Below are 27,809 nucleotides of genomic sequence, written 5' to 3'. Positions count from 1 at the left end.
AGCTGTATTTCGTGGCTCCTCCTAAACTCAAGATGGACTACCTAAATGCCTCTACTTAGAAGGGACTACACTCAAGGACCCTCCAAGTCCCTGCTTGTTTTCCTATAATACCATCCATCAAGAACTTACTGAAAAACGGAGTTTAAAATCTAATCGTGTCACATTAAAGAGCCAGTTTATGATATTACTGTTCTAACAGGCTATCAGAGTCTATTTTGTCAGAGTAATAAAACCACAGTCAGGTAATGTTAAATGAAGACCTGTGGTAGAGCAAGGCAAATGGAAACTTATCTGTCACTTAGTGACATTTTGATCTCTTCTAACCAGAATTCACTAAATTAAAAACTGTTTCCTTTTCTGATATCTCTTTGTTGTGTGTGTTCAAGAACCAAACAGAAATCCCATTTCAAAAGCCCAGTCAGCCAAGTGACAAAATTCATCTGCCAAGACTGATGGCAAACTAGCTTTCAGCAAGCGATAAGGAAAGATCTGGAGTGCAGAAAAGTTTTGGATACAAAATAAGTTTGCAAAAGAAACAAAAAAAAGTTAACACTTTCCTAATATAGAAAGCAAGAATAAAAGGCCAACTATTTATCTTAACAGCTTTAAACAGCTGTTCTTCCCTTAATAACAAGAAACAAATGAAGATCAGGAACTCCTCCAGATCAGTCCCTCTAGCATGTTGGATAATCTCTCATAAACAGATGTGTAAAACTGCCATATCTGTAACTGAAAACCCAGCACCTTAGTCCAAAATATCTTCTGGAACAAATGTGGATGTGATTTTTTTGTCTCCCTGTTACTGGAACTGTGTTTTCATGAGTGGTGTATGCTGTTCCAACTCTGGGGTACCATTAAAGAGTGAATGTTCCAGACTCTCTTCTGTTCGGCTGCATGCCCTGCCCCTTTCCCGGTGTTCAGCAATGCTTTCTCTTTTACTGTAGGCAATAAAAAACTTTTCAGCTTTTACTTCAGGAGAGAAAAAGAAATGTGATGGAACTTGCCCCCTGAACTCACCATACAGCTGGGCTGCCACTGTAAGACCATGAAGAAAGCATCAACCAGCAATTGTTAGAATGTACAAACTATCTAAATCCTCAAATATTGTGAAAGTTAAATCCTTGAACTGATTAAAAATGAAAAATGATGACAGAAAGACTTTCCTTAACCTCTAAAGTGAATTTTAAACTGATGCATGTGCAGTAGTTCCCTCCTTTAACCTGGATCAAAAGATCTGTGAAAATTTCAGGCAGAACAAAATTCAGTGACCCACTCTTTAAAAAATTACAAATGAAAACCAAGAGTAGGTGTAGAAAGTGTCAGCAACTTAAACTGCAAGTTCCAAGGAAGTGCCGAGTCTGATAAACACCTCAGTTATCTTCCAACTCATGGCCTTTTTTGGGGAGGTAAGTACTAGAGAATTCTAAGTATTACTTTTAAGATCCTTTATATTTAGGTGGCTGGAGTTATTACTTGAGTATTTGATCTTGAAACTCTATACAATATTCGACCCTTTGGAAAGTCGTAAAGAAATCATTCAAACAGGAGTTGTACTTTCCAGTGCTCAACACTGCCATTTATCACTTAAAAGCACTCAAATAACTGCTCATTTTAATTTCTTACCTGAACAGCTATCATCCTTGTATGAGGATTGCTTTTCAGTAGAGGTACATCTCTACTTTCTTTTTCCAACTTAATAACCTGTATACCACATTCAGCTTCGTTTGTACTATTTTCAACAGCAAAATTGTCCTCATAAAATGTATCACCTGAGTTCTCCATTTGGCACTGAGGGTCTTCATCTGTTTTTATTTCAGTTGGTATAAAGCTGCTAAAGACATATTTTCTGTCTGAAACGGCTGATTCATCACTATCCTGATGAGCTACATGATCAGCATAAATATAACTAGGTTGTTGGGCAATATTTGATGTGAGAGGCATTTGAGAAGGCATTAGCAATATTCTTTCATATCGACAATCCCAGGAAGTCAGAGGCAAAAATATATCAGGATTTTTAGAATCAAAGCACTTCAGTAAAATGTCTGGAAATGAGGAATCCTTTCCTATGATATCAATATTCTGACTATACAAAGAATGCACCGATGTACATGAAATAGGAAAAGAACAGGGCAAATATTGTGGAGTCTTGTAACTTGCTACTGTTAAGTCTGAAGATGTTGATACATGGGGTTGCTTAAGATAAGACAGAGGTTTAAATTCCTTAGCATCTGGATTTAATTGTAGTTTGTTCTGAAAAGAGTTTGGCACATCGTGGACTATACAGCTTTCTTCTTCATTATCTCCAGTCTCATTTCTGTTTGTATTTTCTTGAATAAGAACTTCATGCTTTCTTAAACCAATAAGATTATCCACCATAATGAAGCGAAGAGATTTCAGAAGAAAAGATTTCAGACCACCTTCATCTTCTACAATCTTTCGAACTTCTTCAGGGAAATGTTCATATTCCCCAACTAGTAATTTATCATTAATTTCCATAGGGCCATGTTGCTCCAAGATTAGAGAGAAATACCTTAAAAAAGAAAAAAAAAAAAAAAAAAAAAAGAAATTGACATTATCAAAGTTTTTTCTCCCCATGTAATTCTAGAACGTTGTATTTTCACAATAATACTTAAAAGCAAAGAGCCTCTAGAACAACTGAAGAACAACCATTTGAAAGATGGTGCTCTAGCCAAACATAACAATTTTCTGCAATACTCTTGCTTATACAAATCTTGCTGAAAACATGCAGCTATTTCAAAGCATTAGTACACACTTTCATGTACTTATAGAATCATAGAATAGTTAGGGTTGGAAAGGACCTTAAGATCACCTAGTTCCAACCCCCCTGCCATGGGCAGGGACACCTCACACTAAACCATGCCACCCAAAGCCTCACCCAACCTGGCCTTGAACACCGCCAAGGATGGACCACTCACAGCTTCCCTGGGCAACCCATTCCAGTGCCTCACCACCCTTACAGTAAAGAACTTCTTCCTTATATCCAATCTAAACTTCCCCTGTTTAAGTTTTAACCACATACCAGGCCCCCCAGGACTCAAATCATGGACTTAGTTCAAGATATTATAAAAATTATGAAGTAATATTAAAGCCTTTAAACTGCTAAGCACAGAAATGTATACATACTCATACAAGCTCTCACAGGTCGGATCTGGGTTATCATCCAAATGTCTTTGATAGCGGTTACTATTTGAAATGCCACGAAGCACTTCAAATTCCTCTAGTTGCCGCTGAATATATTCTGGGATTACAAATGGTTCATAAGAATTTGTAAAATCTCTGTACCATTAGGAAAAAAAAAAATAAATAAGTAGTGCATATGAACAATAATTCATGTTTCTGAAAATTATTGTATTTTTCACATATACTGAAACCAGAATATACTGTATGGTAACTACATAGTGCTAGAAATATACCCCAATAGCAAGCTTTTTTCTAACAAGCAGAATAAACACTGTCCCCAGAATACTTAACTGCTGAAGTTAGTAACTAACCTGCCACAATAATAGGGCCTAGGTCTTCCTAGCAGCTTTCACATCCATAAGCAAGAGCAAAACCAGGCTCAGAATATAAGAACTTGACTCCTGATTAACACACAAATTCTGAGCAACACACTCTGATGGCTAAGTTCAGCTGTGACTATGCAGTACATACAAATACATCAAGTAATTTCTTGCTACATTAAAATGGAACACAAAGCAAGCAAGATGTTACTTGAAGGGATATCTTGTGGCCTAGAAGATGTATTGGGCTGCAGCCTGACAACCATTTGTTTACTTCTGACATCGTTAAGTACTTTAAAATTTTAATGCCCCTTACACCTGTCCTAGAAGCAGAGAAGTAATGGCTTCACACAAGCTTGTGTCAAAACCACTTATATGTTAACACAGATTTGGTTTTTCTAAGACACTGTCTTCCCTGGTACATGCAAAGCACTTCAGAGTTTGGGCAACAAGCAAAGATACACGATGGTACTTACAAAGTATTTTCTTCTATAAATATCTTATCTTCTTCTCGTGGTGCTGTACTAACTCCACTGGATAATACTAAAATGGACTAATTAAAAAGAGATTATTATTTTTTTCATCTCACAAAAGAATATGCAAAATGTTCTAAAGACTATGAGTAACTTATTTACACTGACTCTTGTTCTGTAACTTTATCATGTTCAGAGGCCATATGATGAACTGCAGAACTTTTAAGTACAATAATCAGTACTGAGCCATAGCAAGAAAGTTCTTAATTTAAAATTATTAATTTCTTTTTATTTTGGAAAAAGAAATTGGGATATTCAACCCAAGCTCCCTCCTTTTTTTTTTCCAATTTCACCAAAATCCTAGATGTGCCTCATTTTCCTTGGAGTTGGGCTTAAAAACCAAACAACAGTACAGCTTCGCTTTGTTAGGACTTCGATATAACTTCTTTCAGTCAGCTGCACATCAACTGACTTCCTAGGAAACTCACCCTTTACATCTGAGACCCTTCAAGCTTTAATAATTTTACTCCAAGTAAGTCTGAGTTATTAAAAACATGTGGAATTAGGGATATGACACCTGTTATTCTTATGTTCACTATTACAAATATTTTAGTTGTCTTTTAATTTTTATTATCTAGTAACTTTAGAAATACACAGACCTTCATAAATTCATCTGACTCAGAAAAAGAAAAACCTGGCGATGAAAATAGAAAAACCTTAAGTTTACTCCTGAAGTTCTAGTAAAATTATAAAAAGGTGGGGGCATGGAGGAAATGAAGAAGACTATCAGGAGCCTTCATTAAACCAAAATCCTAGAAAAGCAGGATAAAAGAGAGTATAAGCTCCAGGTACAACTATTATACCTAACAAAACCTATTAGATACTTAACAACTAACAACATTTTTCTGAGCAATAAATGGAACACTCACATCTTCAGCCCATAAAAATTATCAGAAAAGACAGCTAAATACATAATTTCAGATTTACGGTCATGAGGTATAGCGACACAATTGTCTTCCACAAAATAATGGGTAAAGTGTCCTTCTCTAAATTTGCTATTTATCAGTGCAAAACAAAGCGTAGCATAAAGTATTTATTCCATACAGCATTCAGTGTGCTGCATTCACATTTCCTCAAAATAAGACCAGAACAGTATAATTAAGAATTAAGACAGTAGACAGACTGAAGGTGTTGGTATCCAGTCAGAGCCAAAGTTATTCATAAATAACTTCTTTTTTTTTAAGTTTAGAAATATATTTTATATTGAGAAATCTGTAATGTAACAAATGCAAACTGTATTGAGTGTTAACAGCATTACTCTACTTCAGGAAAGACTACTTTAAGAATGAGTATTTTCATAAATACCACAAAGTATTTAGGAGAACAGCCTCTATACATCTGAATGCCAGCAATTCTAAAACATATTTGTAGTAAGCAGCTGCAGTTACTGACCCTTGAGTCTTTTGAGTTCTTCTTCCTGTTTTTATTTTTAACTTTGATACCATTAGTCTGAAACAGAAAAATTAAAATTGTCATTTTTTCATTAGAATAAAATCCTGATGCATTTCCAAACCCCAAAAATTCATATTAAAACTCTCATTCTGGTTTGACCAGCAAGATTTACAAAGTATGCAATCTTCTCCCTCTCCACTCCACCCCCGGGTGGAAAACACAAAAAGAAACACAGCTTTGCAAGACATTACCCATTTTGTCCTTTTTCACCATTTTCTTTATTAAAACACATAGAACATGGATTTTAAAACCCCAAACATTCTATCATTTCAGTATTTCAGCTGATTACTCATTGCTTACAGCATGAAGAACTATGACATCCCACACAACAGTTACATGTGAGCAACAAGCAGCAAACACAACTGTCAAATGTTCTGGTCACTTCAGTTTTCTAAGGTATGCAAAGATGAAGGAATTAAAATGCATCTTCACTTTTTAACAGGACTGTGATTATAGATTAAGATAACTCTACTAAGAGTAACTTACAGTCTATTTTAGGATATAAGTAACATTGAAATAGAAATAATTTTACTGTAACCCATTCTTAGATTTCCAATTCATGAAATTGAAAAGCAAAGAACTTTGCATTTTATTAAGATGTATATTAACTAATCAACTCTATTTTTATTCTATATGAAAAGTAAATCTTGGATTTGCACAGATATATTTATCTGCAGGCTAGAATAATCTTAAATGACAGTGCCTCAAACACATAATTAACCAAGATACATAATATACTTCTGCCAATTAGGACGGGTTTTAATTAAGATACTAATCAAAAAGTGATTCAGAATGATGTATACTTTAAGATTTATGGGTTGAATCTGAAAAGCATCTATAAATTGTAATGAATACATGCAAAATATGCCTAACTCACTTTAAATTTACTTATTAGTGAAATAAACGTCAAATTCCTAGCCTTACAATTTAATGACAACTGAAGGTAAAGATGGGTTACACCGCCTTGTCGCTTTGGACTGTAAAATATACAGTACAGTTAGTGTCCAAAATGATATAGATTCAAGTTACGTATACTCAAGGAAGAATCACATTTCAGTTCAGTTGTCATGGTAAATATGCAGATACAAGGGACGCCATCCAGATAGACCTTGACACGCTTGAGAAGGGGGACAACACAAACCTCATGAAGTTCAACAAAGAAGCACAGGGTCCTACATCTGGGTTGGGGCAATCCCAAGCACAGCTGGTACAGGGCCAACAGCACCTCTTATATGAAGACAGGCTAAGAAAATTGGGGTTGTTCAGCCTGGAGAAGGCTGTATGGAGACCTCATAGCAGCCTTCCAGTATCTGAAGGGGGCCTCCAGGGATGCCAGAGAGGAACTCTTTATCAGGGACAGTACGTGATAGGACACAGGGCAGTGGGTTCAAACTTAAACAGGGGAGATCTAGGTTAGGTATAAACAAGAAGAGTGGTGAGGTACTGGAACAGACTGCCCAAGGAAGCTGTGAATCCTCCATCCCTGGCAGTGTTTCAGGCCGGGTTGGACGGTGCCTTGAGCAACCTGGTCTAGTAGGAGGTGACTCTGCCCATGGTAATGGGGTTGGAACTAGACGATCTTATGGGCCCTTCCAACCCAAACCATTCTATGGTACAATAGCTGGTAAAAATCTCTTTTTTTTTTTTAATGCCCCAATGATGCTTTCAGAGAGACATTTTCTAAGTTACCACCAAACAGCTATTATCAACTAATACATAAATGCTATTCCCACGTGCCTTATTTTCCCTATCCAAAGGTGGGGGTGCACATCCGCTTTCCCTACAAGTTCCTCATCTGCCTTCTTGAAATGCTCATAATCTAAAAAGTATCTTGTTGGTGTGTCCTTTAACCCAACAAGTATTTTACTGACAGAAGATTAGGAACAATGGTATGCTTCAAGAAAAGGAGGGTCAGGAAGGAGGATAAAATAAAAAAGTAAGTGGACCTCTTATCCAGTCTGAAGAATGACAACGTAAAATAAACAGAGATGCGCTTCTCTTCACTTTTGCACATTTTTAAACACTTGTTTCTGAGCTTGTATCAAATAGATACTAATTTCACTTACCAATATATTTTCATTTTCTTGCTTCTTTAATACAATGGTAGGGTCATCTATTAAAAAGATAACAAAGTCACATTCGTAAATGGAAAAAGTAATATTTTATGTAACTTGTAAGCTATGAAATGAGAGTAATATCTATTATAATTCTTTATCAAATACCATGAAAGCATCTCAAAGAGTGTAGCTGCAGAACCTTTATGCTTGATAATAAGATAAATACTTATTTAAATACTGAAAGAGAAATACTTATTTTGGCTGGACATTATATATACATAAACTCATGTACTGGTTGTGGAACATGAAACAAACCAGCAGAATGCAAGCTAAGAAAGGGTGGCTTTTGCCTTTTGTGGCCATATTGCACTGAACACCGATGATGCGATATAATAAGGTGGGTAGTAGTTTGCTGAGGTTTCGGCCCTTTTACAGAGCCCATTAAATGTGGTGTAGAAACAGACCAAGTACTGTGCTTGTAAGAGTGATGACCTTTGCATACTTACCCATTTTATCAAAAAATTCATCTAAAGCTTGATGAAGAAATGGAAAATGTTCTCTGTTGTCTTCTAACAGCCATATAAAACAACGCGTTTTCTCTAGGGGTGGTTTTAAGAAATAATCTCGAATTTCTTTGTCTTCAGAACCAGTTGTCACATAGTCAAATTTACTACCATACTTCTCATTCCAGAGTGTGGTTAAAATAGAAATGTCAAGCTCTTGTAAAAATTGTCCATATTGAAGGAGAAAGTTCTTTGTAGCTGTCAGACCTAAAACAGATTAAAAAACCCCAAAGCATTTCATTCCAGTTTCAGAGTTTTGGTGCTTACAATGCAATATTCTTCTTCAAAGAGGAACAGTTTGTTCTAAAAATTGTACAGTAGATGAAACAATTACGTAAAACCTCTTGTACCTTAAAACTGCAAACAAAAATGATAAGTGGAGTTTATATAAATTTTACTCTTAGTCAACACCAAATTATTATTTGCATAATAGACCTATATAAATACCTTAAAGAATATGGACATTACAGTTCAAAATTAAGAACCCAAATCTCATCCAAGGTTTTTTTGGCACCTTACAGGCCTTTTGCCTATAAAAAACAAACTTCTACCTTCATCCAATTATAAATTCAATAGGAAACTACTGAGTAAAGCAACACTGTCAAAGAGCACCGTGTTAAATTACTTCCAAATTATACAGTCAGCTAAACTTTTATGACAAAAAGCCTACCATGATTTACTTTTCTGAAACAAAATATTCATACAAATATTATCATTTAAGCCTATTCTGGAATTTAAAGACATTAAAAAAAAAAAATGGTTAAATTTTCCCTTTCCTACACAGACAAAGCCGTACCCACATTAGAATGCTTTACTTGCAGATAGGACCAGTTGTTCCTGTGCTACCAATGGTCGCACCTTCTTCCCTAGAAATCCTGGCTAAGGATCAAGTAAATGAAAAAGAGGAAAGCTTTACGTTACCATTTAAAGTTAAGAAAGCAAGACTGGAGAACAGGGAGGTTATCTTTTCATCTATAAGCAAAACAAGTATAACAGAGTAAGATCTGCTATTACATAAATATATAGCCTACCCGAGTTGTTAAGATCTTTCAGCCACTTGTGTAATTTGGGATCCACTTCTTCCAGCTCACTCAGCACATGGATAAACCCCCTTGTTTTTACTCTGTTTTTTTCCTGAATTAAGTAACTGATAAGCTGCTCCATCACTTCATGTGTCATGCTACTAGTTTCAGAATATGATGTGTAGTCTTCCTCACTGATTACAAACCACGAAAATAATTCCTTTAATAGTTTGGAAACATCATAAACAGCTGCTTTTATCTGGCCAGCATTTCGACTGATATGCTGCAGAACTCTATCACCAGCATATAAATCCTGAACACAACCTGTAACAGGATATAAAGAAACAAAGGAAACAAAATTTCATGTCTATCATAACTTAAAACACCAACTTTAAAGTACAGATAAGTTGGACTAAGTGGGGTTTTTAATTACTTGCTTTATCACAACACTGGAAATAACAGAATATATAACTCCCATACAAACGATGGGAATTCACAGCATAATGAATTTGACACAACATTCTTTTAAACTTGGTTTACACAAAGAAACAATCCTTAGCACCCCAAGTAGATTTCGGAGAGGAAAATTAAAAAAATTACCTGCCAGTAACCATAGCTTCAAGCAATTGTCTATACAGAATTGTCTGTGTGGGCAGCGTGCCAGCCCTCATGCAGAGACAGAATTCCCCCAAGCATCAGTTCTCAGAGCAAAGGCACACTTCTGAAGCACCTTTGCTCTGACCCTGCCACTGGTTCTTTGTAGAACAAGAATGAAAAAGATTACTGGTTCATATAAGCCTTCAGCTTTCATCATTCTTCAAGATCATACATTCATAGAATGCCACTTTCAGAGCTCAACTGACAGTAACAGTAACAAAAAGATTCAGATCTGAAAATATTCTTTTAAAGAACAAAGCACTACATATTATACATAGAATAATTAAGCATTGTAAGACAAACAGTTCCAAGCGTACTATAGGATTCACTGAACTCTACAGTGTCCTGGGTTCAGCAGTACCAGTCATTTTTCTCCTTCTTAGTAGCTGGTGCAGTGCTGTGGTTTTGACTTTCAGCCTGGGAACAACACTGATAACACTGATGTTTTTAGTTGCTGGTCAGAATGTTTACTCTGACCAAGGACTTTCTGAGTCTCATGCTCTGCCAGGGAGAAGCGGAAGCCAGAAGGAAGCAGACAGGACACCTGACCCAAACTAGCCAAAGAGGTATTCCATACCACAGCACATCATGCCCAGTATATAAACTGGGGCAGTTACCCGGAAGGGTTAGATCACTGCTCAGGTCAGGCTGGGTATCAGTTGGCAGGTGGTGAGCCGTTGTATTCTCTTCCCTTGTTACTTCCCTTATCATTATTATTATTGGTGGTAGCAGTAGTGATTTGTGTTATACCTGAGTTACTGGACTGTTCTTATCTCAACCCGTGGGAGTTACATTCTTTTGATTCTCCTCCCCATCCCTCCGGGCGTGGGGGGAGGAAAGGGGGGGAGTGAGCGAACTGCTACATGGTACTAAATTTACAGCTGGGCTTAAACCATCTCATACAGGTATAAGCCAGGCCTGAGTCTGCATTAAAAATATTTGTATGTACATTTGTAAGATACAGAGAAGTGCTCCTCTCACTTGCACTTCTCTACAGTGTATGAGCAGATTTGTTCTTATTTAAAGGTAGCTGTGTCTGCTAATAAGACTAAACAAAAAACCCTTTTTGATCTAGCTCTCCCCTGAAATTGGTGCCTCAACCTCTAGGACAGCTTGAGAGATTAAATTAGACAGGTTTTTTGGAAAGATTTTCTCACAAAATTTCCCCAAGCAAAAAAAGAAAAAAAAAAACCTCAAAAAGCCCCCCCCGAAAACCCCCCAAAAAACCAAACCCAAAACCCAGGGCGATAGATACACTGTCTTCAAAGAATTCAATTTTCTTATAGAATTCACTTGGGACAAATTAGAAAGGTTGGCCAACACCAACACACAGATTTTTGCAGAACTGCATTAAATTGCTTCATGTTGACATACTCCTGCATCAGTGTCCCAGCTTTTACTCACAGTACTTCAGGGTGAGTATTCTTAGAAGTTTTAATGGCATTTAGGACAGCCAAGTCAAATACATATACCTGAGTGGCCTGCCGTGGATCCAAGGACCAAAACTAAAGCTAAGCCATAGGAAAGCAGGTAGGGGAAATGCCACTTAAAGAGGAAGAAGTGCCAGGATATGCCACTGAGCAAGCAACAGGGTTTTAAAGAACTCCAATATGCCATGTATGGGCTGAAAAAGTTTCCTCACACTACTTAATATGAAATTCTACATAGAAATTAACATGAGAACTATTTTAAAAGTAATAATACAGACAAAAATTTGTAAATAAAAAAAAAACCAGCAACACAAAACAAAATTAGTTTTGTTTGCTTTGCAGCTTGCCTTAACACCTCTGAAATACAGAACGCTGCAGACCAATGTAACTGGAACGCAAAAGCTGAAGCATTAACTGACAACATACTTACAGGTCGGAGTATTTTATTTTCCCAAGTCCTCTAAAATATGCTTTTCAAGTCACAGAATCATAGAATCAACTATGTTGGAAAAGACCTTTAAGATCATCAAGTCCAACCATTACCCCAGGACACTGCCAAGACCACCACTAAACCATATCACAGAGGGCCTCCTCTACATAGTTTTTGAACACTTTAAGTCACTGCAGTTTCTGCAGTTAGGCTATCATTCACTCTTTATCTGAATTGCAACTGTCTGGGTTTTTTATCTGTAGCAGTGTTCTAACTTATTGGTTATAAAGCTTTTCCTGAAACTACTTTTAAATAGATGTACTTGGAATTTGAGCCTGACCTCTTCAGACTGCTTTTTCATGAACCAGTGAAGCAAGAATAAAGGTCTTCTACAAGGAATTTAACCATATATGCACATCCTACAGCTATTTAGAAATCAAAACCTGAACTGAAATAAAAGCATCTTAAGTAAAAATGCAGAGGGGGATTATGTTCAATAGTAGCGTTCTGCTATAATTTGACTTTGGACATTCAGAATGCTAATTATGCTACCTTGTGGTAACTTAGAACAGTAATCTGTATTTCCACATACCACTTTGAACACTATATTGAGATGGCTCTTTTCTCATCTGGTTTTCTTCCATTTTCCTTTTAGCAGAATTCTGTGCCTCTTCTCGTGCACGTTTTCTTCGTAATTTTTTTTCTTCTTTCATTTTTAACTTCCTAAGACTGAAAAAAAGCAATTAAGCAGTGAGCCTAACGTTAGTTGAGATAAGTTGCCAAAGGAATTTGGCACATCTCAGTTATTTTTCATGTCTTAAAGCAGAATGGAGCACATAGCTATTGTAAAATACTATGCTGAAAAGTACAAATATAATAAAGCTAGTTTTCACTTAGAAGTTGAGACCACAAAATTCTGTTAGTTTCATAAAGTATGAGAATATCCACAAAATGCAATAACTTTTACTTCCACTTAAGATGTCTGGATTACAATTAACTTAATACTATCAGGTTTCTAATTCGTAACTCAGCATTTTGAACCAAATATTAATGCTGTATTTCCTTAACTTTTAGAAATCAATTTTGTTTATCATCTCATCAGGACTCATTATTTATAACCTTATTTGAGCAGAAAGTGTAGACTCAGTTATGTGAAAGGTACATGCATCAACAAATCACTACACAGCTTTTATTTACACTTTCTAAAATTCACACACAGTTAGTTATCTAGCAAATTCTGTGGAACAGAGGTGCTGAACTTCTGCCATACAGTGATACCGCTCCCATACAGCTAAAACTCTTGCTGAGTTTCTTCCCTCTAGCATGAGGAACAAATAGAATTATGCTTGCAATCTCAGACAGAAAATAGAGGTGATATTTTAATCTAGATACACATACAGTGAAAGTCAACTCTAATTAAGGCACTCAATCCATTTAGAAGAATAGCAGACACCCCCCCTCTTTCAGTATTCCAATTGTCAAGTATCTTGGCACAAACGAGACGTGTGGAGAGCAAAAGTAAAGAAACAGTTCTCAAGCTCTGTACACAGCCTCCAAATCACACTTTCCCCAAACAACATGTTACTTCCCTGTCTCCAGATTTCACAATGAAATTAGGTTTGAAGTGTAAAGACTTAAAGACAACTCAAACAACTTGTATTAAAAAACTATTGGCTCAAAATTGCTGGGAAGTTCATGGTGCAATAGACAGTTTATTCCTTAATAGAGAAGTGTGGTAAATCAGATTTGCATCAACTCATATCCTGTATATGTGAAAACAGTTTTGTGTGACCAAACTGAAAATGCTGGTTTTAAAGAACTGTATGAACACTAGAGAGCCACCAAGAATTTATTCAGCAATACCAGCTAATAGCCATCTGTGCTCAAGTTATAAACCTGCAGTTCTGTATCTTTGCTTACAAGTTAACTTAAACGCTTTTGTAATTTGTAATTCTGTAAGTTGTTTTTTTTAATTTGGATCATAACATATTTTACCAGACCTTTTAGCTTATCAGAGGCAAAGGGCAAGAATAGCTTTCCAAAGTATTTGTGGTATTTTAGCAATTCTTAAAAAGGCATGAAAACCAATCCTAAACTGTTTTGTTCTCAAATTGATTCAACTTAGCTTTAAACAGCAGAGAGCTTACCTTGAACACTTCTGTTTAATAATGGCTCTTGGTGGTTCCTTGGTTTTTGTGATTTTTTGTTCAAACTACCAAAATAAGTGACATCATATTAATTAAATTTGGGTTACAATGCAACATTGCTGTTTCAAAAACCCAGGAATGAACATTTGATGCTTTGGAAAGCAGTAAAAGTAATACTATGAAAGAGATAATAGTATTACTATAAAATAATACTCGTATATTAGTAAGATAATAGTATTATTATAATTATAATAAGAGCCTACATAAACCTCAGGAAGGCCTACCTAAAATTATCTTCTACTGCAACAACTCGGTATATAGCAATACATCTTTATCTGCAGGAAAGACAGGTTGAAAGATAACACAAGGTCAGGAAGAAATGGAGGCTGTTTTGCTTCACCAGTGGGCAGGAAGCAAACTTTACAATTATTTTTTTTGCTTCTCATATACCGATACTGCTCTGGGAAGAAGTATCCATCTTCCTGCTACAGAGGGTAAGAGCACTCTTCCAGTAACACCATTATTTTTTTTAGCAAGATTAGGTCTGAGTTAAACTAACAGAATTCCTTTCATGTCACACAAACTAAATATAAAATGAAACTCCAGTTCCCATCCATGACAATTCTAACCCATTATAAACTAATGCCTGCTCCGCCAGAAGAACAGCTAAGAAGAGAATGGGTAATTAATATTCTCAGCTAATGCTCAAATTCTGTAGTTAAGATGGCATATTACTGATCAGTTTGCAGTTACATTCTTATCTTCATTTTATCTACTTTACCAGAGTAAATATTTTAAGGATTATTTTCATATTTTATATGAACATTAACTTACTTCACATTTTACCAGACCAGAAGAACTGAAAATAACTATTTTTGATATAAGGCCTGTACAATCAGGAGTGAAACACAATTCTTGAAGAAAATCCTGTGGAGAAAATGGTACAAATATATTTAAATTCATACAAAATCTATGTTTTTATACAGATTACAGTTTCTTAATTTGAGATGCCCAAGGTATTTAAAGCTAGCACAGCCCTAAAGTCTTACTGGATGAGGAAAGTAACTGACAACTGACTTGACAAGGACTGCAAATGAAAAGGATCCTAGATCTGTGGCACACACCTGTTATTCCTGAACATACAGCAAAGCCCCTCCTCCTCCAGCTTCGCATTCAAGAGTCAGCTTTAAGAATATTCTTTTATGAGTTCACATACTGCTTGCATTTTCCTTCATTTTATACCAGCTGCTGATATTGTACTTGGTAAAATTCCTTTAGACATACTCAATGTCAAACTGTTGCTTCAACAGCAAGACTGTAGAAAGATCAAAACTTCCATATGGGAAGACATGAATGATACAAGTGAAACAAGCTAAGCATACTAAGCCTTCACACAGACAGTTTTCAGTTCTGTAGACAACAGCAAGCTTTACCTACACTTGCATGTCAGACAATTTAGCAAGAGATTCTTCTTTCCATTCTCCCCTCCTGCCATTGTCATATGGGTGAAACATCAGGCTGTAGCACTGCACTTATCCCAAATCAAAGGAATGCTATAATCCTAACTAAAAAAGGATAAAATAAAATGCTTAGAGTTTAACACAACTCTTACCTTATCATTTTTATCACTGTAGTTTGTTGTTTTCAACTTTTTCCAACAGCTGATATGAAACTCCACTCTACATTGCTTACAGCAACTAGTACGTATAAAACCCTAATATTGAGAAACAGTATGAATTTAATATATTTTAAAAGAATAACCAAAAATCAATAGAAAACAGTGCACAACTTCACAGTAGATAGGATAAGGTGGTATGTTTCAGAAAGCTCTTTTATATTAAGGGGAACAGAAAATATGTAAAAATTCAGTTTTGTTTCCAAACTCTTTTAAACTAAAAATTTACCTTGAAGTCTGGGTCTGTAAAAAATATTTGGATTTTGGAGTGGCTATGGCATTGCTGATATCGACAAATTGCATCTGCTTTTGGAGGGAACTTGCATTCCTCAATACAATTCTTTAAAGTCAGCTGAGAAAAACAAAATTATATAAGACAAATTGCACAGAAACCAGGAAAAGATTCAATATCTACTTACAAACTCCTAGGGAACTCTGCAGTGAAACACACATCTCTTTTTGAACAGCAGTTGACTAATACCAAAAGAACAACTCTTTTCTAGTGAAAGCTATGGAAGATTATCCTTTTATGGCAAAATATTCAAAAGCTCATTTGAACTGCTATCAGCTAAGTACGCGTAGCTTCCCTGCATGCAGGTTTATCTTGGACCAATGTTTTACATGCTGACCAATTCCAAATACATGAGAATACAGTAAGTTTTCCATTACCAAAATGATGATCCAGATTACTCAGATAATGTGCCAAAAAGGGACTGTCTGTTCATTTCCACTCTTTCCCAGCATTTCAGGAGTGCCTCACCTGGGATCTTGGCTACAGGATCAATTATATTCCCAGGGACAACTCAAAGCTGGCCCTGCACTGGAGGTACTGAGATCCAGAATAGCATCTGAGTAAAAGACATTACAGCAGCTTTATGTAAAGTCAGTGAAAGTCCCACAGGGTTGGCATTGAGCCCAGATTAATAAGACATTATTACAAACAGACAGAGCACTAGTTACAGCCTTTCAGATATTTGCATTATGTTTCCCGTAAGTCCCAGACCACTGGTATATTACTGCGGCCAGACTACCGTTGCATCAGCTAGGGGGTCTATTAGAAATCTTAGGTCAGTTTTTGCTTAGGAAACAACACCATTGCTATTTCTACCAGAAACCAAACAGGTTAGTATAGTATAGCCAAGTTCATACACTGGATAACCTAGTAAGCTCTGCTGTGTCAAACTGCATCCATGCAGAGGGGCTCACACGTCTTGCCTCTCACAGCATGGTTTATTCAGAAACCCTTCACAAGTAACAGTGACTCAATTACCATTTAAAAACCAATAACTATTATAACTTTTTGGAAGCTTTTCAGCCTGAGAAAGCAATTCAGAAGCACAAGTTAGATTTTAAAACTCACATGGGGAATTTTACCACACAATTCCCACTGCATCAGCCAAGAACTACATGATCAAGCTCTCTTACTTGGTTTTAAATATAGTACCATAGTTGCAATTTTCAACTTCACATTTTTGCCAATTCAAATTTTTAACCAATTCTCTCTAGCATTACATTGTGTATAGTGTTCACATCTACTTAAAAGTTTGGTATCATGCAACTAAGTAGTTAACACATTATGAAATACTTGGAGCAGATTAGAACCATATTATTGCATAAAAATACCCAAGCATAGAGGCTGACACAGAGCCCCTGGCCTTGTGCTGTAAATGGGATGCTCAAATATGGAATTTTCAAAAAACATCAAACAGGATGTTCAAATATGCTGTCACAAGAAGAGTTCTGCTCTACAAACACCAGGCATCAGGGTTGACAAACTCAAGACAGTGAGCAGCAGCATTTGCACTGGCTGCTCCAGACTGAAACCTCCTCCTTTCACCCCCCTGTGGGAATACAGGTGACCTGCTAATAACCTCAGGCAGTCAAAGAAGTAAGGGACTTGACCAGAACAGCCATAAAACATCACAGATGTGAATAACAAATGTTGGTATGCAGCACATCCTGTACAGGTGGACACAAGCTAATAAACAAAGATAACATAAATTATAGTGTTGGAACTGATCAAAGCTTGGCTAGTACAAAAACAAGGATAACATCTGAATAGTTAAGATCTAAAAATAGCTTGTCTAAAAACAGCTTGTATGATTTTGTATAAATATGGCAAGAAACTCAGTAAAGGTGATTCAGTTTGCACACGCATTCTGTCTTCATCTCATACTTTACTGCACCCCCCTCATCTTTCTTTGGCCTTTGCAATGGGGAGGCAGAAATGAGGATGAGAACTGTATTTTTTTGAAAGGCCATTTGACAAAATAGGTTTTATGACCTTTTATTCTTTTATTAAACAAACCTGTAAATTCTCTGTTCGTGTCTCTTCAATGACCTGAGATGTTGTGGGCCAAGTTAATACTCCAGGGACAATCTTGTGATTAACCATTGTTTGAGATTTCATGAACTGATCGAGCGCATCTGAAAACCTGCAGTTTGAAACAGGTACATGTTCAGAATGTTCATTAATAATTTCTGCATAGCCTGTAATATTTTCACAATTAATTTTATGATCCAAGGCAAAAAAAAAAAAATGGTAACTGTAAGAGTATGTGGAATGAAAGAGCAGCTGGTTCATTAAGTTATCTGTTTAAAGACTCTCAAGGAGTGAGCCAGTATGCCAGCCTGGGTAAGAGGCCAGAATCCAGGCATGGATATGAGGCAGTCCGAGAGCCTAAGCTGATAATCAAGGGACCCATGAACATGAGTGTGCTCGTCAATACAGAGAGTGAGGACATGTGTATGATCACAAGGGACCTGATCAGTCAGAGAGGAGGCACAGGACTCCACCACCTATACGTATACTTTACATGGGTTCAGGTAGTGCTATATGTGGGAGCAGCTCTGCCTGGGGTAGTCTGGGTGGCCAGCTGTCTTGTCGTGTGTGTGTGTGTGTGTGTGTGTGTGTGTGTGTGTGTGTGTGTGTGTCTAACAACTTCTTTGGAACACACACACAGCCTCCCTGCAGGTCCTAACTGCCAAAGTAAACAAAGCCACATCTGAGGGACTGGGATGCAGATACCTCCTGAGTCTCAGCACATCTGGCTATGCTATGGCAGTGGGAAGGAGGAATCCCATCTCAGGTTCCAGCACTCTGACCGGGTGCTTTTACATATTCCACGTGAGCAGACTTTAAAGTTTAATACCAAACTTAATTTCTTTGGCATTGTATTGGGTTCACGGCAAGGTTAAGCAGAGGGGTGGGGACCAGTGCTGGAAAGGCAGCCCCTGTGGGGAGGGGCCAGGGCTGCCCCAGTTCCAGTTGGTTCTAGTGAACCCCACTACAAGGCACAGCTGAGCCCCTCAGGCAAGATAATGGCACCTCAGTAAAAGCATGGATAAGAAAGGACAATATAAAGGACTGCACGGCTCTGAGGAATAAGGACAAAAAGTCTGAGAAACAGCCCTTCAAGCACGAAGGTAAAAAGATGAGGAGATGTTCCTGGCATGGAGCAGAGATCCTTCTGCAGCCCCTGGAGAGCACCTTGCTGGAGCAGACAGATACCCACACTGTAGCCATGGATGACCCCTGCCAGAGCTGGTGGGTGTGCCCCAAAGGAACTGTGGCTCCCGGAAAGGCCACATGCTGCAACAGGGGAGGAGTGTGTGGAGGAAGGACACAGAGAGACCCAGTGTTAGGGACTTATTACAACCCCCATTCCCCATTTCTCTGGGGAGCTCATGGGAGGAGGCGGTAGAGGAGTGAGGAATGAGGGAGTCAAGCCTGGGATAAAGGTGGGAGGAGGGGGAAGGTGATTTTAGTTTTTTTACTTTGTTTCTCAATATCCAACTCTATTTTAACAGACATTATTTTTCCTCAACTTGAGTCTGGTTTGCCCTAGTGATCTCCCTGTCTTTATCTCAGCCCCTTCTCCCATTGAGGAGTGGGAGCACAGTCAGATGAGGGTCTGGCAGCCAGCCAAGGCACAGCCAACCACAGGTATATGGAGGATTTTGATTAAGTAGAGCAATACGGTGATATACTGAAATCGCAACACAAGCATAACATAGCAATTGCAAAACACAGTTGAATTACTACAAACTTGATTCCCATTCCCTATACACTTACCGCCACAATGCTGGGAAGAAAATACTGCCAGGAACACCTGGGTTGAAGCCAGCCCAAACCTTCTGCTCTCAAGTTTACTAGGTATCCACTTTCTGCACTTTTTGTTTGGCTGAGCCTCTCCCCACACTGGTCTGCTTAGCTCGGAACACATTATCTGTTTCAGGGAACTCAATGACTGGTGCAGCTGCCTTATCTAAAACCAAGGTTACCCTCCCATCTCCCTAGTGCTGAGATAAGTTAAGCTTTCTTTACAATACTTTTTCCCTGAGATCATCATTTTTTGCCCTTTTCTTTCTAGCTCTCCTCCAATGCAGAGGGTGCTGGTTGGACATACCCCTGTGCCCTAAACTCCTCTCGATTCAGCAGCTTCCATTACGTCCTTAGCAGTAACAAAGTTGTAATAAATCAGTCTGATATATGAATTCCATGATTAACAAAGAATAATTTAAAAACCTCCACACATTTTCTCAAATTAAAATATTTTTTAAATCGAATACTGAAGCTTTATATTACACCAACCTGTTTTGTCTGAGGTACACCTTTCCAATTCCATAGTATGCCAAACAACCAAATCTTTCTTCCTGGTACTGTTCAATTATTTTCTTAAACTGGTCTTCAGCCTTTGCCAATGCCTTCAAAATAAATGTAAGACAAAAATATGTGGTGCTTTGCCAGTATTTTCCTCCTTTATTTTTTTTTTCCTCCATTAGAGTGGGTCAGAACGCCCTATTCTTTCATCAGCTTGATGAACAATAAAGGGAATTGAGCAACCTCATGATCACATACAAAGGCTTTCTCTTTTTTTAAAAAAGAAACTTATTCTGTAACCATGGGCTCCCTCTGAAGTAATGAAATTAAATGATCGAGCTCACTGAGCTACAAATGCGCACTGTTAAATTCACTGTAAGACACTGAATATTTTTAAACGCTGCAGGAGAAAAAAAAAACCAAACCAACTCTCAAAAAAACCCCACACATCTGTTTCGGTGTTTTCCAGAACCAAAAGCATTCTCCTTCTCTTGTTTAGAAGCAAAATGTTTGTGTTAGAAACACTAGTGCATAACCCCATTACAATAAAGTAGAAGAAAAATGACTGACTATACTTCATTAATTCTTAAGCATCTCATCTGAAAGCTTAAGAAGAAATTTTATGAAGAAATTTGGTGGCTTACTTTATCCAAAACCATTAAAGATCTAGTCCCAGATATTAAACTATATGATTCTAAAATGTGACAAGAACTTTCCTTCCCCACTCATGTTGTCTGTTAAGAAGAGACAAAAATGGATGGCCAATAAGCTGAACTAGAGTTTTGAATAATATCTATATAGTGCCTTAATGTCATACCTCAGGTTGTCCTATTCCAAGAAGAGCAGTGGCATGTCCATAAATGATAACAACGTAATTAATAACACAAAGATTCAGCTGCTGCAAAGAGAGAGAAATTATAGTAGTAGCATGCACAAAATCACTTTGCTGGTAACTAGACATTGCCTACTATGAATCGAATATCTTTGCTACAACAAAGCTAGGAAATATCCTTGTTTATCATAGCCTCTATCCAGATTTGTTATAATTAGCATAAAAAGTGAAGGTTAACTATACCTTTACTACAGGACATTTGGTGCCCCTATGCATTTCAAAGTGATACATCCTAAAACCTCTGCTTTTAGAAATGGTATAACTACTTACAGCATTCTAGACTTACTGTGTTGACCTCATAGAGTGCAGTTTGTCTTTGCTATAGCTCATGTTAAGAACTGAGCAGGTTTTTCTAGTTTTGGGTTTGGCTGGGTGTTTTTTTTTTAATTATTAAAAAAAAAAAAAAAACAAAAAAAAAAAACCCAACAACCAAACAAACCCCTCCCCCCCAAAAAAACCAAAACACCTTCTCAACCTCCTTCTTCCTAATAAACTGGATTGGTGCATTACTTGCTTGGACAGATTTATTAGCACCGCAACAACCCTTATTAAAATGAGAGCCTGAAACATAGCAATACATGTGTCACATGCACTGTCACACAAAACTTTATATTACAGTACAAGAATTTAAAGAAATCTGGGAGACAAATGGGTCAATGGCTGACTGGCTAGATACATATACACAAAATTTCAAAGTATTTGCCATCGAAGAGTTATCTGACCTGAAGAATATAAATTCTTTTTACCCTACATCATTATGAATAAGAGTTAAGCTGAAAACTTAACAGTAGTTTCTTATCAAAAAAGGTATTTGATAAGACTAGCTTATATTACTCATTATTTTAGTAAGTATTTTTCAGATTGCATCTACAAATGCAATGGATGCTGAATGTTACAAAAATACTTCCCTACTATGGTTTTTTTTTAATCCTGTTTTCACTTGCAAGCTCCTTGGCATACTTATCAGTGAAACATCACTGGCAACAAGTCAAAAATAATGACTGTTTCAGAAGAAGAAAAGAATGAAACATGGTATTGAAAGCATAAATCTCAAGTACTCCAATAAACTAAGTTATTCCTCTTGGTTTACCTTTAATTCTGAAGGATTCAGAATGCTCAGCAATCGTGAAAAGGCTTGTTCAGCACTGTGACATCGCTGGTCCATCAAGGCTGTATAACCATCACGAACAAGGGATTTAACCTCCTCTGGGAACATACTTAAATCAACCTGGAACATTTAGGAAAATAGTAAGTCCAAAAGAAAACAGTTTTTCTTCTTTTTAAGCAAGCAAACTATATGCTAAAATCCCACAGACAACTGTTAAATTTCTGTACTTCCTACAGTTCTATCACAGTGTCATTTTAAGGCAGAAAATCAGGTGCATTTTTAAAAACTTTTAAATTCTAATTTTATTCTAATTAAATTTTAAATTTCTAAAAACTTAAGATTTTCATGGATCTACTGCTGCTAATCTCTTTCAAGTCTAGGTTTTGTTCTAAGTTTAGATCCTTTTTCTCTCCAGAACGTTTCAAGTTTAGTTTCAAGCATCATTTTAACCATTCTTATAGCTAAGAAAAAACCCTCAGACTTATGCTTTTCATCACTTGTACACTCCATTTGGCGTGCAAACATTTTTGTAAAACCTGAGAAGTATTTCCTTCTGCCTACGCTTTCTCTCCATCTAGGTTAATAGTTGATACTAGAAGGTTTCAGAATGCATTATGTTATTAGCCTTTCACTATGGATACTTCCTGGAGTCTGCAGGAATTCCCAGCAGTAAGACTGTAAATCACGACAAGCAGCTGCAGATTAGGTATGTCTATTCCTTTGATCTGTTGAAAAACTAAAATAAAATTAGCTTTGGGAAGCAGATCACTGTGCCAAGGTAGAACTAATTTGACTATTTAAGAAGCTCTTTCAACACCTACTCCTGCCCTACTCCTGCAATCATAAACAAAATAAAAAGAGTAATAAGGAAGCCCATCTGTGTAGTTTATGCCACTACCTCATTTTAGTATGAATTAATCTTCAGTATGAAGTAATCCCACTTTACAAGCTTTTTGCTAACTGCTCCTTCCTTCTCTCCATATATTAACATTTGAGCCTTGGAGTCTGAAGAAACCGTCATGGGCAGGGAAAAAGTGAAGAATGGGAAGGTTGGGAAGAATGGAACATAACAACATTAATGTATTCCTGTGAACTGAATTAGGCTTTTGACATACTAAATTTAATGTATGTCTGCAATGTATTTTCCTAAGCGTCTATGAATTTTGATATTATTTTGTCTTCATCGTATCAATTGATCAAAAAGAACAAACATAAGAAAATACCCATCATCTAATGACATATATAAACAAAAGTTTATATGTTGGCAGGGACAGTGGAAAATACAAATAGGTAATAACCAAAATGCAGAAACGTGCAAATGAAAAAATTATTAAGACTTATTTTAGTGTCCTAGGACTACTGATACCAGTTAATGCTGTCAGATCATATAGTTACAGAACAAAATACAGTAATTGAAAGTTAAATTATTAATGTTAAACTGCATGACATATGAAGCTGATTAAATAAAGTAAAAACCTTATTTTCAATAATAATAATGCATTAGCATTACAAAAATAGGTATTTTAAAGGAAATAAAGGGTCTTAATGCAGGCAGAACATGCACTTTCTCCTGAATCCAGTTTTGTCTTAACATGCAATTAAATCAGAATAGAGATTTCTGGTATCTACTTCCCCATATTAACAGAGAGGAAATGATTAATTACGTATGTCCCCATGATTTCATTTAAGAACTTTGGGATACCCATCATTCAATGCTGATGAGATCTGAGAAGGAAAACTCTCAACTTATGAATTTCATAGAGTTTTAAACTACCATTCAACAAAATGTTCCATGGTTATTTCCAAATATGTATCAAACACATTAAAATGTATTTGGTCAGAACTTTGGGAAAGGTATTATAAATACCTGAATGATTTTCAGTGATTTTTGTAGGTTTTATTACAAATTAAGATGCAAGAAAGCTATATTACTAACTCATGGTTTTAGCTAAATTATTCTATAACTATACCAATTTTTGTTACATTAATTTCCAGTGTGAGGTCTTACAGAGGGGACAGAGGAGAAGCAAAAAGACTACAAGCAACAAGACAGTATGAGTCAGTGCAATCACATAGTCTTTGGCTCCCGACAGAAGTCATGCTAAGCATGAAGTGTTAAATTTTTGAATGAACTGCTACTCTGGACAGTGTTACTAAAAGGTGACAAATCATCTACACTTAAGGTTGTATAGTAATGAATTCCCAGTTACCTGCTGCATAGTAGAGAAGAGTTTATCTTGAATGGCTTTAGATTCTACCTTCAGATCAAGGTGATCTCTAGAAATAATAGGACAACGGCATCATGAGTTTGTATGTGTACTGTATATGTAATTTTATTTTCAAGAAACAGCAATTTCTGTGCTTTTGTCAACCACATTACATTTGCCTACATGCTAAAGGTGATTATAGCACACTTTCACAATCGCCGTAAGTATTATAACACTATCAAGGATTATGATACTATTCATATAGTTCATGTATTTCTGGCTCAGGAATCACTAGGGCTTCAAGGAAGTAGCAGTCTTCTCCATAATTTTATTTGTTTTCTTTTGCCTTCTCCATCTTATTCTCAGCTGAGTTGATCTTATGAAGGGATGGGAGAGGTGACTAAAGAACTTCCCTATACTAAAGGTAGCAGCATGAGAAGGTACTTAGGTCTCTTTCCCCTTCTCTACTCTTCCTAAGTACAAGATCCTTTATTCCAGCTCAACGACCACTTAAAATACACGTAGCAGCTATGCACAGCAGGGGCAGGGAGAGCAGAGAAGAGAGGAATAGAGCTGTTCTTCCTAGCATTTCCTTTCCACTACTGCAGCAGAAACACATGCACAACTAGGGAATGGGAAAAGTATAACAAAGAGGCAAAGTATAGCGTAATACTCTAAATCCCCATCCCTAAAATTGCTAGTCAATACTTAATGCTACTATAGTGCCTTTTGCGATATACATTCAGTTTCATCTCACACTTGAAGCCATCAAACACTCATCATCTGAGATAAAGTTTTTATAGTGTCAGTGGATTTCATAAATTTTTGGAAGCCAAGCAACCTGCTAGTTACAGAAATGGAGATAAGATTAAGATTGTAACCCACCATGCACCTCACTTGTTGAGAAATAGCATGTTTTGTATATACCCAATAAAATTCTTGTGAGAGAAGCAATTTTGTAGATGATTCAGTTACTTTAAAGAGGATTTGCTCCCATGGTGAATTCTAACATTTTTTACCTCCCTCTTAAAGTGAAGGGAAAAGGAAAGCAGTGGCTACCCAGTCAAAGAATGAAAACGACCTCTCCTGTGACAAAGTTTCAATTGTCTTAGCTACAGTGGTATTCAAAAAGGTATGGAAAAATCTAAAAGTATTGTACTGTAATAAATATAGATTAAGAGATGGTTGGTTTTGTGGTCACACTTAGATTAGGACTGAGAATGATCAAGTTCAGCTCCCAGGTTTCCTAAAAGTTGGCCTCTCCTATATGAGAAACCTGTCTTAAAAAAATTATCGCTTAATGAAAACTTTCCTATTTTAATATAAGCAACTTATTTTGCTGTACCCCTCTGTTCTTAATCACCCTATACACAACTAAAAACACCAGCTGAAGAAGCATACAAGCAAGAAGTTACACTCAAAGCTCAACTTATCTAATTTCACAACTCGGGCTGAAACACTGAAAGCTTCCACCTCTGCGTGTCCTTGAGTAGCCAGTCATCTTTTGCCTCAGTCACCTTACAAATAAGTCAGTGACAGTTCTTTACTCCTTACCTATCTATTAGATGAGGGAATATGTTGGCATATGAAATCATCTATAAATGCAGCGATTTCCCCAAACTTGTTTGCAGTATTTTGGCCCCAGTATCACTGGAAAAAATTATTTCTTTTGTTCAACTTTGTTTTAAGTGTTATAATGGATGGAAGCATAAATTTTGTCCATAATGTCTATAATGCTTTTTATCTTGACTAATTTAATTTTGGCCCCAAACCGTCAAACATATTCATTCACATTCAGCATGTTCTACAGGGAGTATCTATGTACTTAAATTAGACATTTACATGGTTTAAGCAAAAATTCAACTCTACAAACAATTTAGAGGCTCTTTAAGTAGAAGGTTTTTTCCCAGTATTGAATTCTGAGACTGACTTACAATGGTTTCCTCACAGTCAAACCTCTTCTTCATAGTAAGCATATGAAATGCTTTAAAAATTATTTGGTACACAGAGTAGAACTAGTACAAAGAGGCCTTGAAAATAAGATAGAGCTTGAGTTATGCTGTGGTCTAAGTTTGAATGTAACAACTGGACCAAGATCCCTATTTTCTTGGCTGTAAAGGAAGCACATTTTTTGTTACAGCTATGCTGTGTGACTTGTTTTGGGGCAACAGTTTTTAAATGGCAGTTATTAAAATTATGCCTTCATTTACTAAAATCAAGTAATAACGCAGGCTTTTTGTGAAAACTGGAATTTTGTCAACTTTAATCAGCTATCTTAACACGAACTATATCCTGAAGAGTATGTAAACAACATAAACAAGGCAACTAGCAAAGTCAAGCAGCAAGTCAAAGTTGCATTAACACCTTTTTAAGTACTACATAAAATAACTCAATAATTAAAAAATAAGCCAGATTTCTTGCCTTATCTTTTCAGAGTCACCAGGTTTTGGCCTTCCTTTGTTTTGATGACTTTGGCCTGTAGTAAGAGAAAGTATTTAAAACTAAATTAACATCACCTAAAACAAAGGGGAAAAATGCACTCAGAACTCACCATTTTGCTTTATATATAATAGATCTTAAACAGTCACAATATCATAAACTAGCACAAGCAAAAGGTTTTTCAAAAAGCCACCTCAGTGTTTTAAATTATAAAATTTCATATTATTTTTATTAAATAGGATTGGATTTTATTAATCCTACAAAGGGGAAAAGATACTTTAAATAAACAGAAGACTCTTAAAATTCTGTAAGATATGATCTGACTCTACAATACTGTAACAACTGTCAAAGTTGACTCCAATCTAAAGAAATCATATCTTATGTAAAACCACAGATCATATTATTCATTGTTAGTTGATAACTAGAATTTTAAAAGGGGATAATAGATCACTATAGATGTTGAAGTTTTACTACAGAAATCTTCCAGAGGCTTCAATAATACCTTGCTAAAGGAGTTAAGTTCAACCCACATTAATCTTAGAAACATGAGTCAGATCAAGATAAATGTCCCTGATTACAAAATAAAAATGTTTAGTATGCGGAAACAGTGGACAAAGACAAGAAAGAATCTATCATGTGGCACTGATTCATTTCTAACTCTGTACCTGATTGCAAAACAAAAATGTTTTCCTATGTGGAAATTCTGGATAAAGACAAGAAAGAATCTATCCTGGTACTGACCCATTTCTAACTCTGAAACTTAAGATCAAAGACTTAACACAAAACTTTACTAATATACTTTACAACTTCAGCCGTCTAACACTGTCCTTGATCAGTTATAGGGCTGTACAAGCTGAGTAAACAATTCGTTAGTAACAAGAAAGAAAACATTATTGTAAGTGGTCAAAACCAGGAAGCCATGTCATTAACTGCAAAATAACCTCTCAACTGTTTTCTGTGGGATTAAAACATAACATCAGGCATCTGAACATGCACATGCATACTCATGATGAAGTCAAGAAGGTTTTCATTTTCAAGAATTTTATGTTAGAACTTTACAAGGCATTAACAAA

General features: G+C 36.4%; 1 protein-coding gene across 10 annotated transcripts in view; it reads right to left on the bottom strand.

Moving 5' to 3' along the window:
- The window catches only part of TTC3 (tetratricopeptide repeat domain 3), a 73,552-nt gene that overhangs the window by 19,480 nt on the left and 26,263 nt on the right, over positions 1–27,809 (bottom strand). For 9 of the 10 annotated variants that reach the window (XM_080612394.1, XM_080612395.1, XM_080612390.1 and 6 more), the window contains 18 exons: positions 26,719–26,773; positions 24,301–24,367; positions 22,073–22,210; positions 20,908–20,988; positions 20,082–20,194; positions 17,796–17,922; positions 15,717–15,839; positions 15,425–15,526; positions 14,647–14,739; positions 13,813–13,877; positions 12,258–12,394; positions 9,158–9,472; positions 8,070–8,333; positions 7,573–7,619; positions 5,447–5,503; positions 3,998–4,074; positions 3,145–3,297; positions 1,624–2,530 (listed from right to left, as the gene is read on the bottom strand). In XM_080612394.1, the coding sequence (XP_080468520.1) occupies positions 1,624–2,530; positions 3,145–3,297; positions 3,998–4,074; positions 5,447–5,503; positions 7,573–7,619; positions 8,070–8,333; positions 9,158–9,472; positions 12,258–12,394; positions 13,813–13,877; positions 14,647–14,739; positions 15,425–15,526; positions 15,717–15,839; positions 17,796–17,922; positions 20,082–20,194; positions 20,908–20,988; positions 22,073–22,210; positions 24,301–24,367; positions 26,719–26,773 (2,921 nt within the window). The remainder of the gene's footprint in view (positions 1–1,623; positions 2,531–3,144; positions 3,298–3,997; positions 4,075–5,446; positions 5,504–7,572; positions 7,620–8,069; positions 8,334–9,157; positions 9,473–12,257; positions 12,395–13,812; positions 13,878–14,646; positions 14,740–15,424; positions 15,527–15,716; positions 15,840–17,795; positions 17,923–20,081; positions 20,195–20,907; positions 20,989–22,072; positions 22,211–24,300; positions 24,368–26,718; positions 26,774–27,809) is intronic. The other variant, XM_080612393.1, reaches the window with a different exon arrangement.

This window comes from Psittacula echo (assembly GCF_963264785.1).
Source record: "Psittacula echo genome assembly, chromosome: 3".
In the NCBI taxonomy this organism is placed as follows: Eukaryota; Metazoa; Chordata; class Aves; order Psittaciformes; family Psittacidae; genus Psittacula; species Psittacula echo.
The sequence above is the reverse complement of the archived record's forward strand: the minus strand, read 5'-3'. Positions and strand labels throughout refer to the sequence as shown.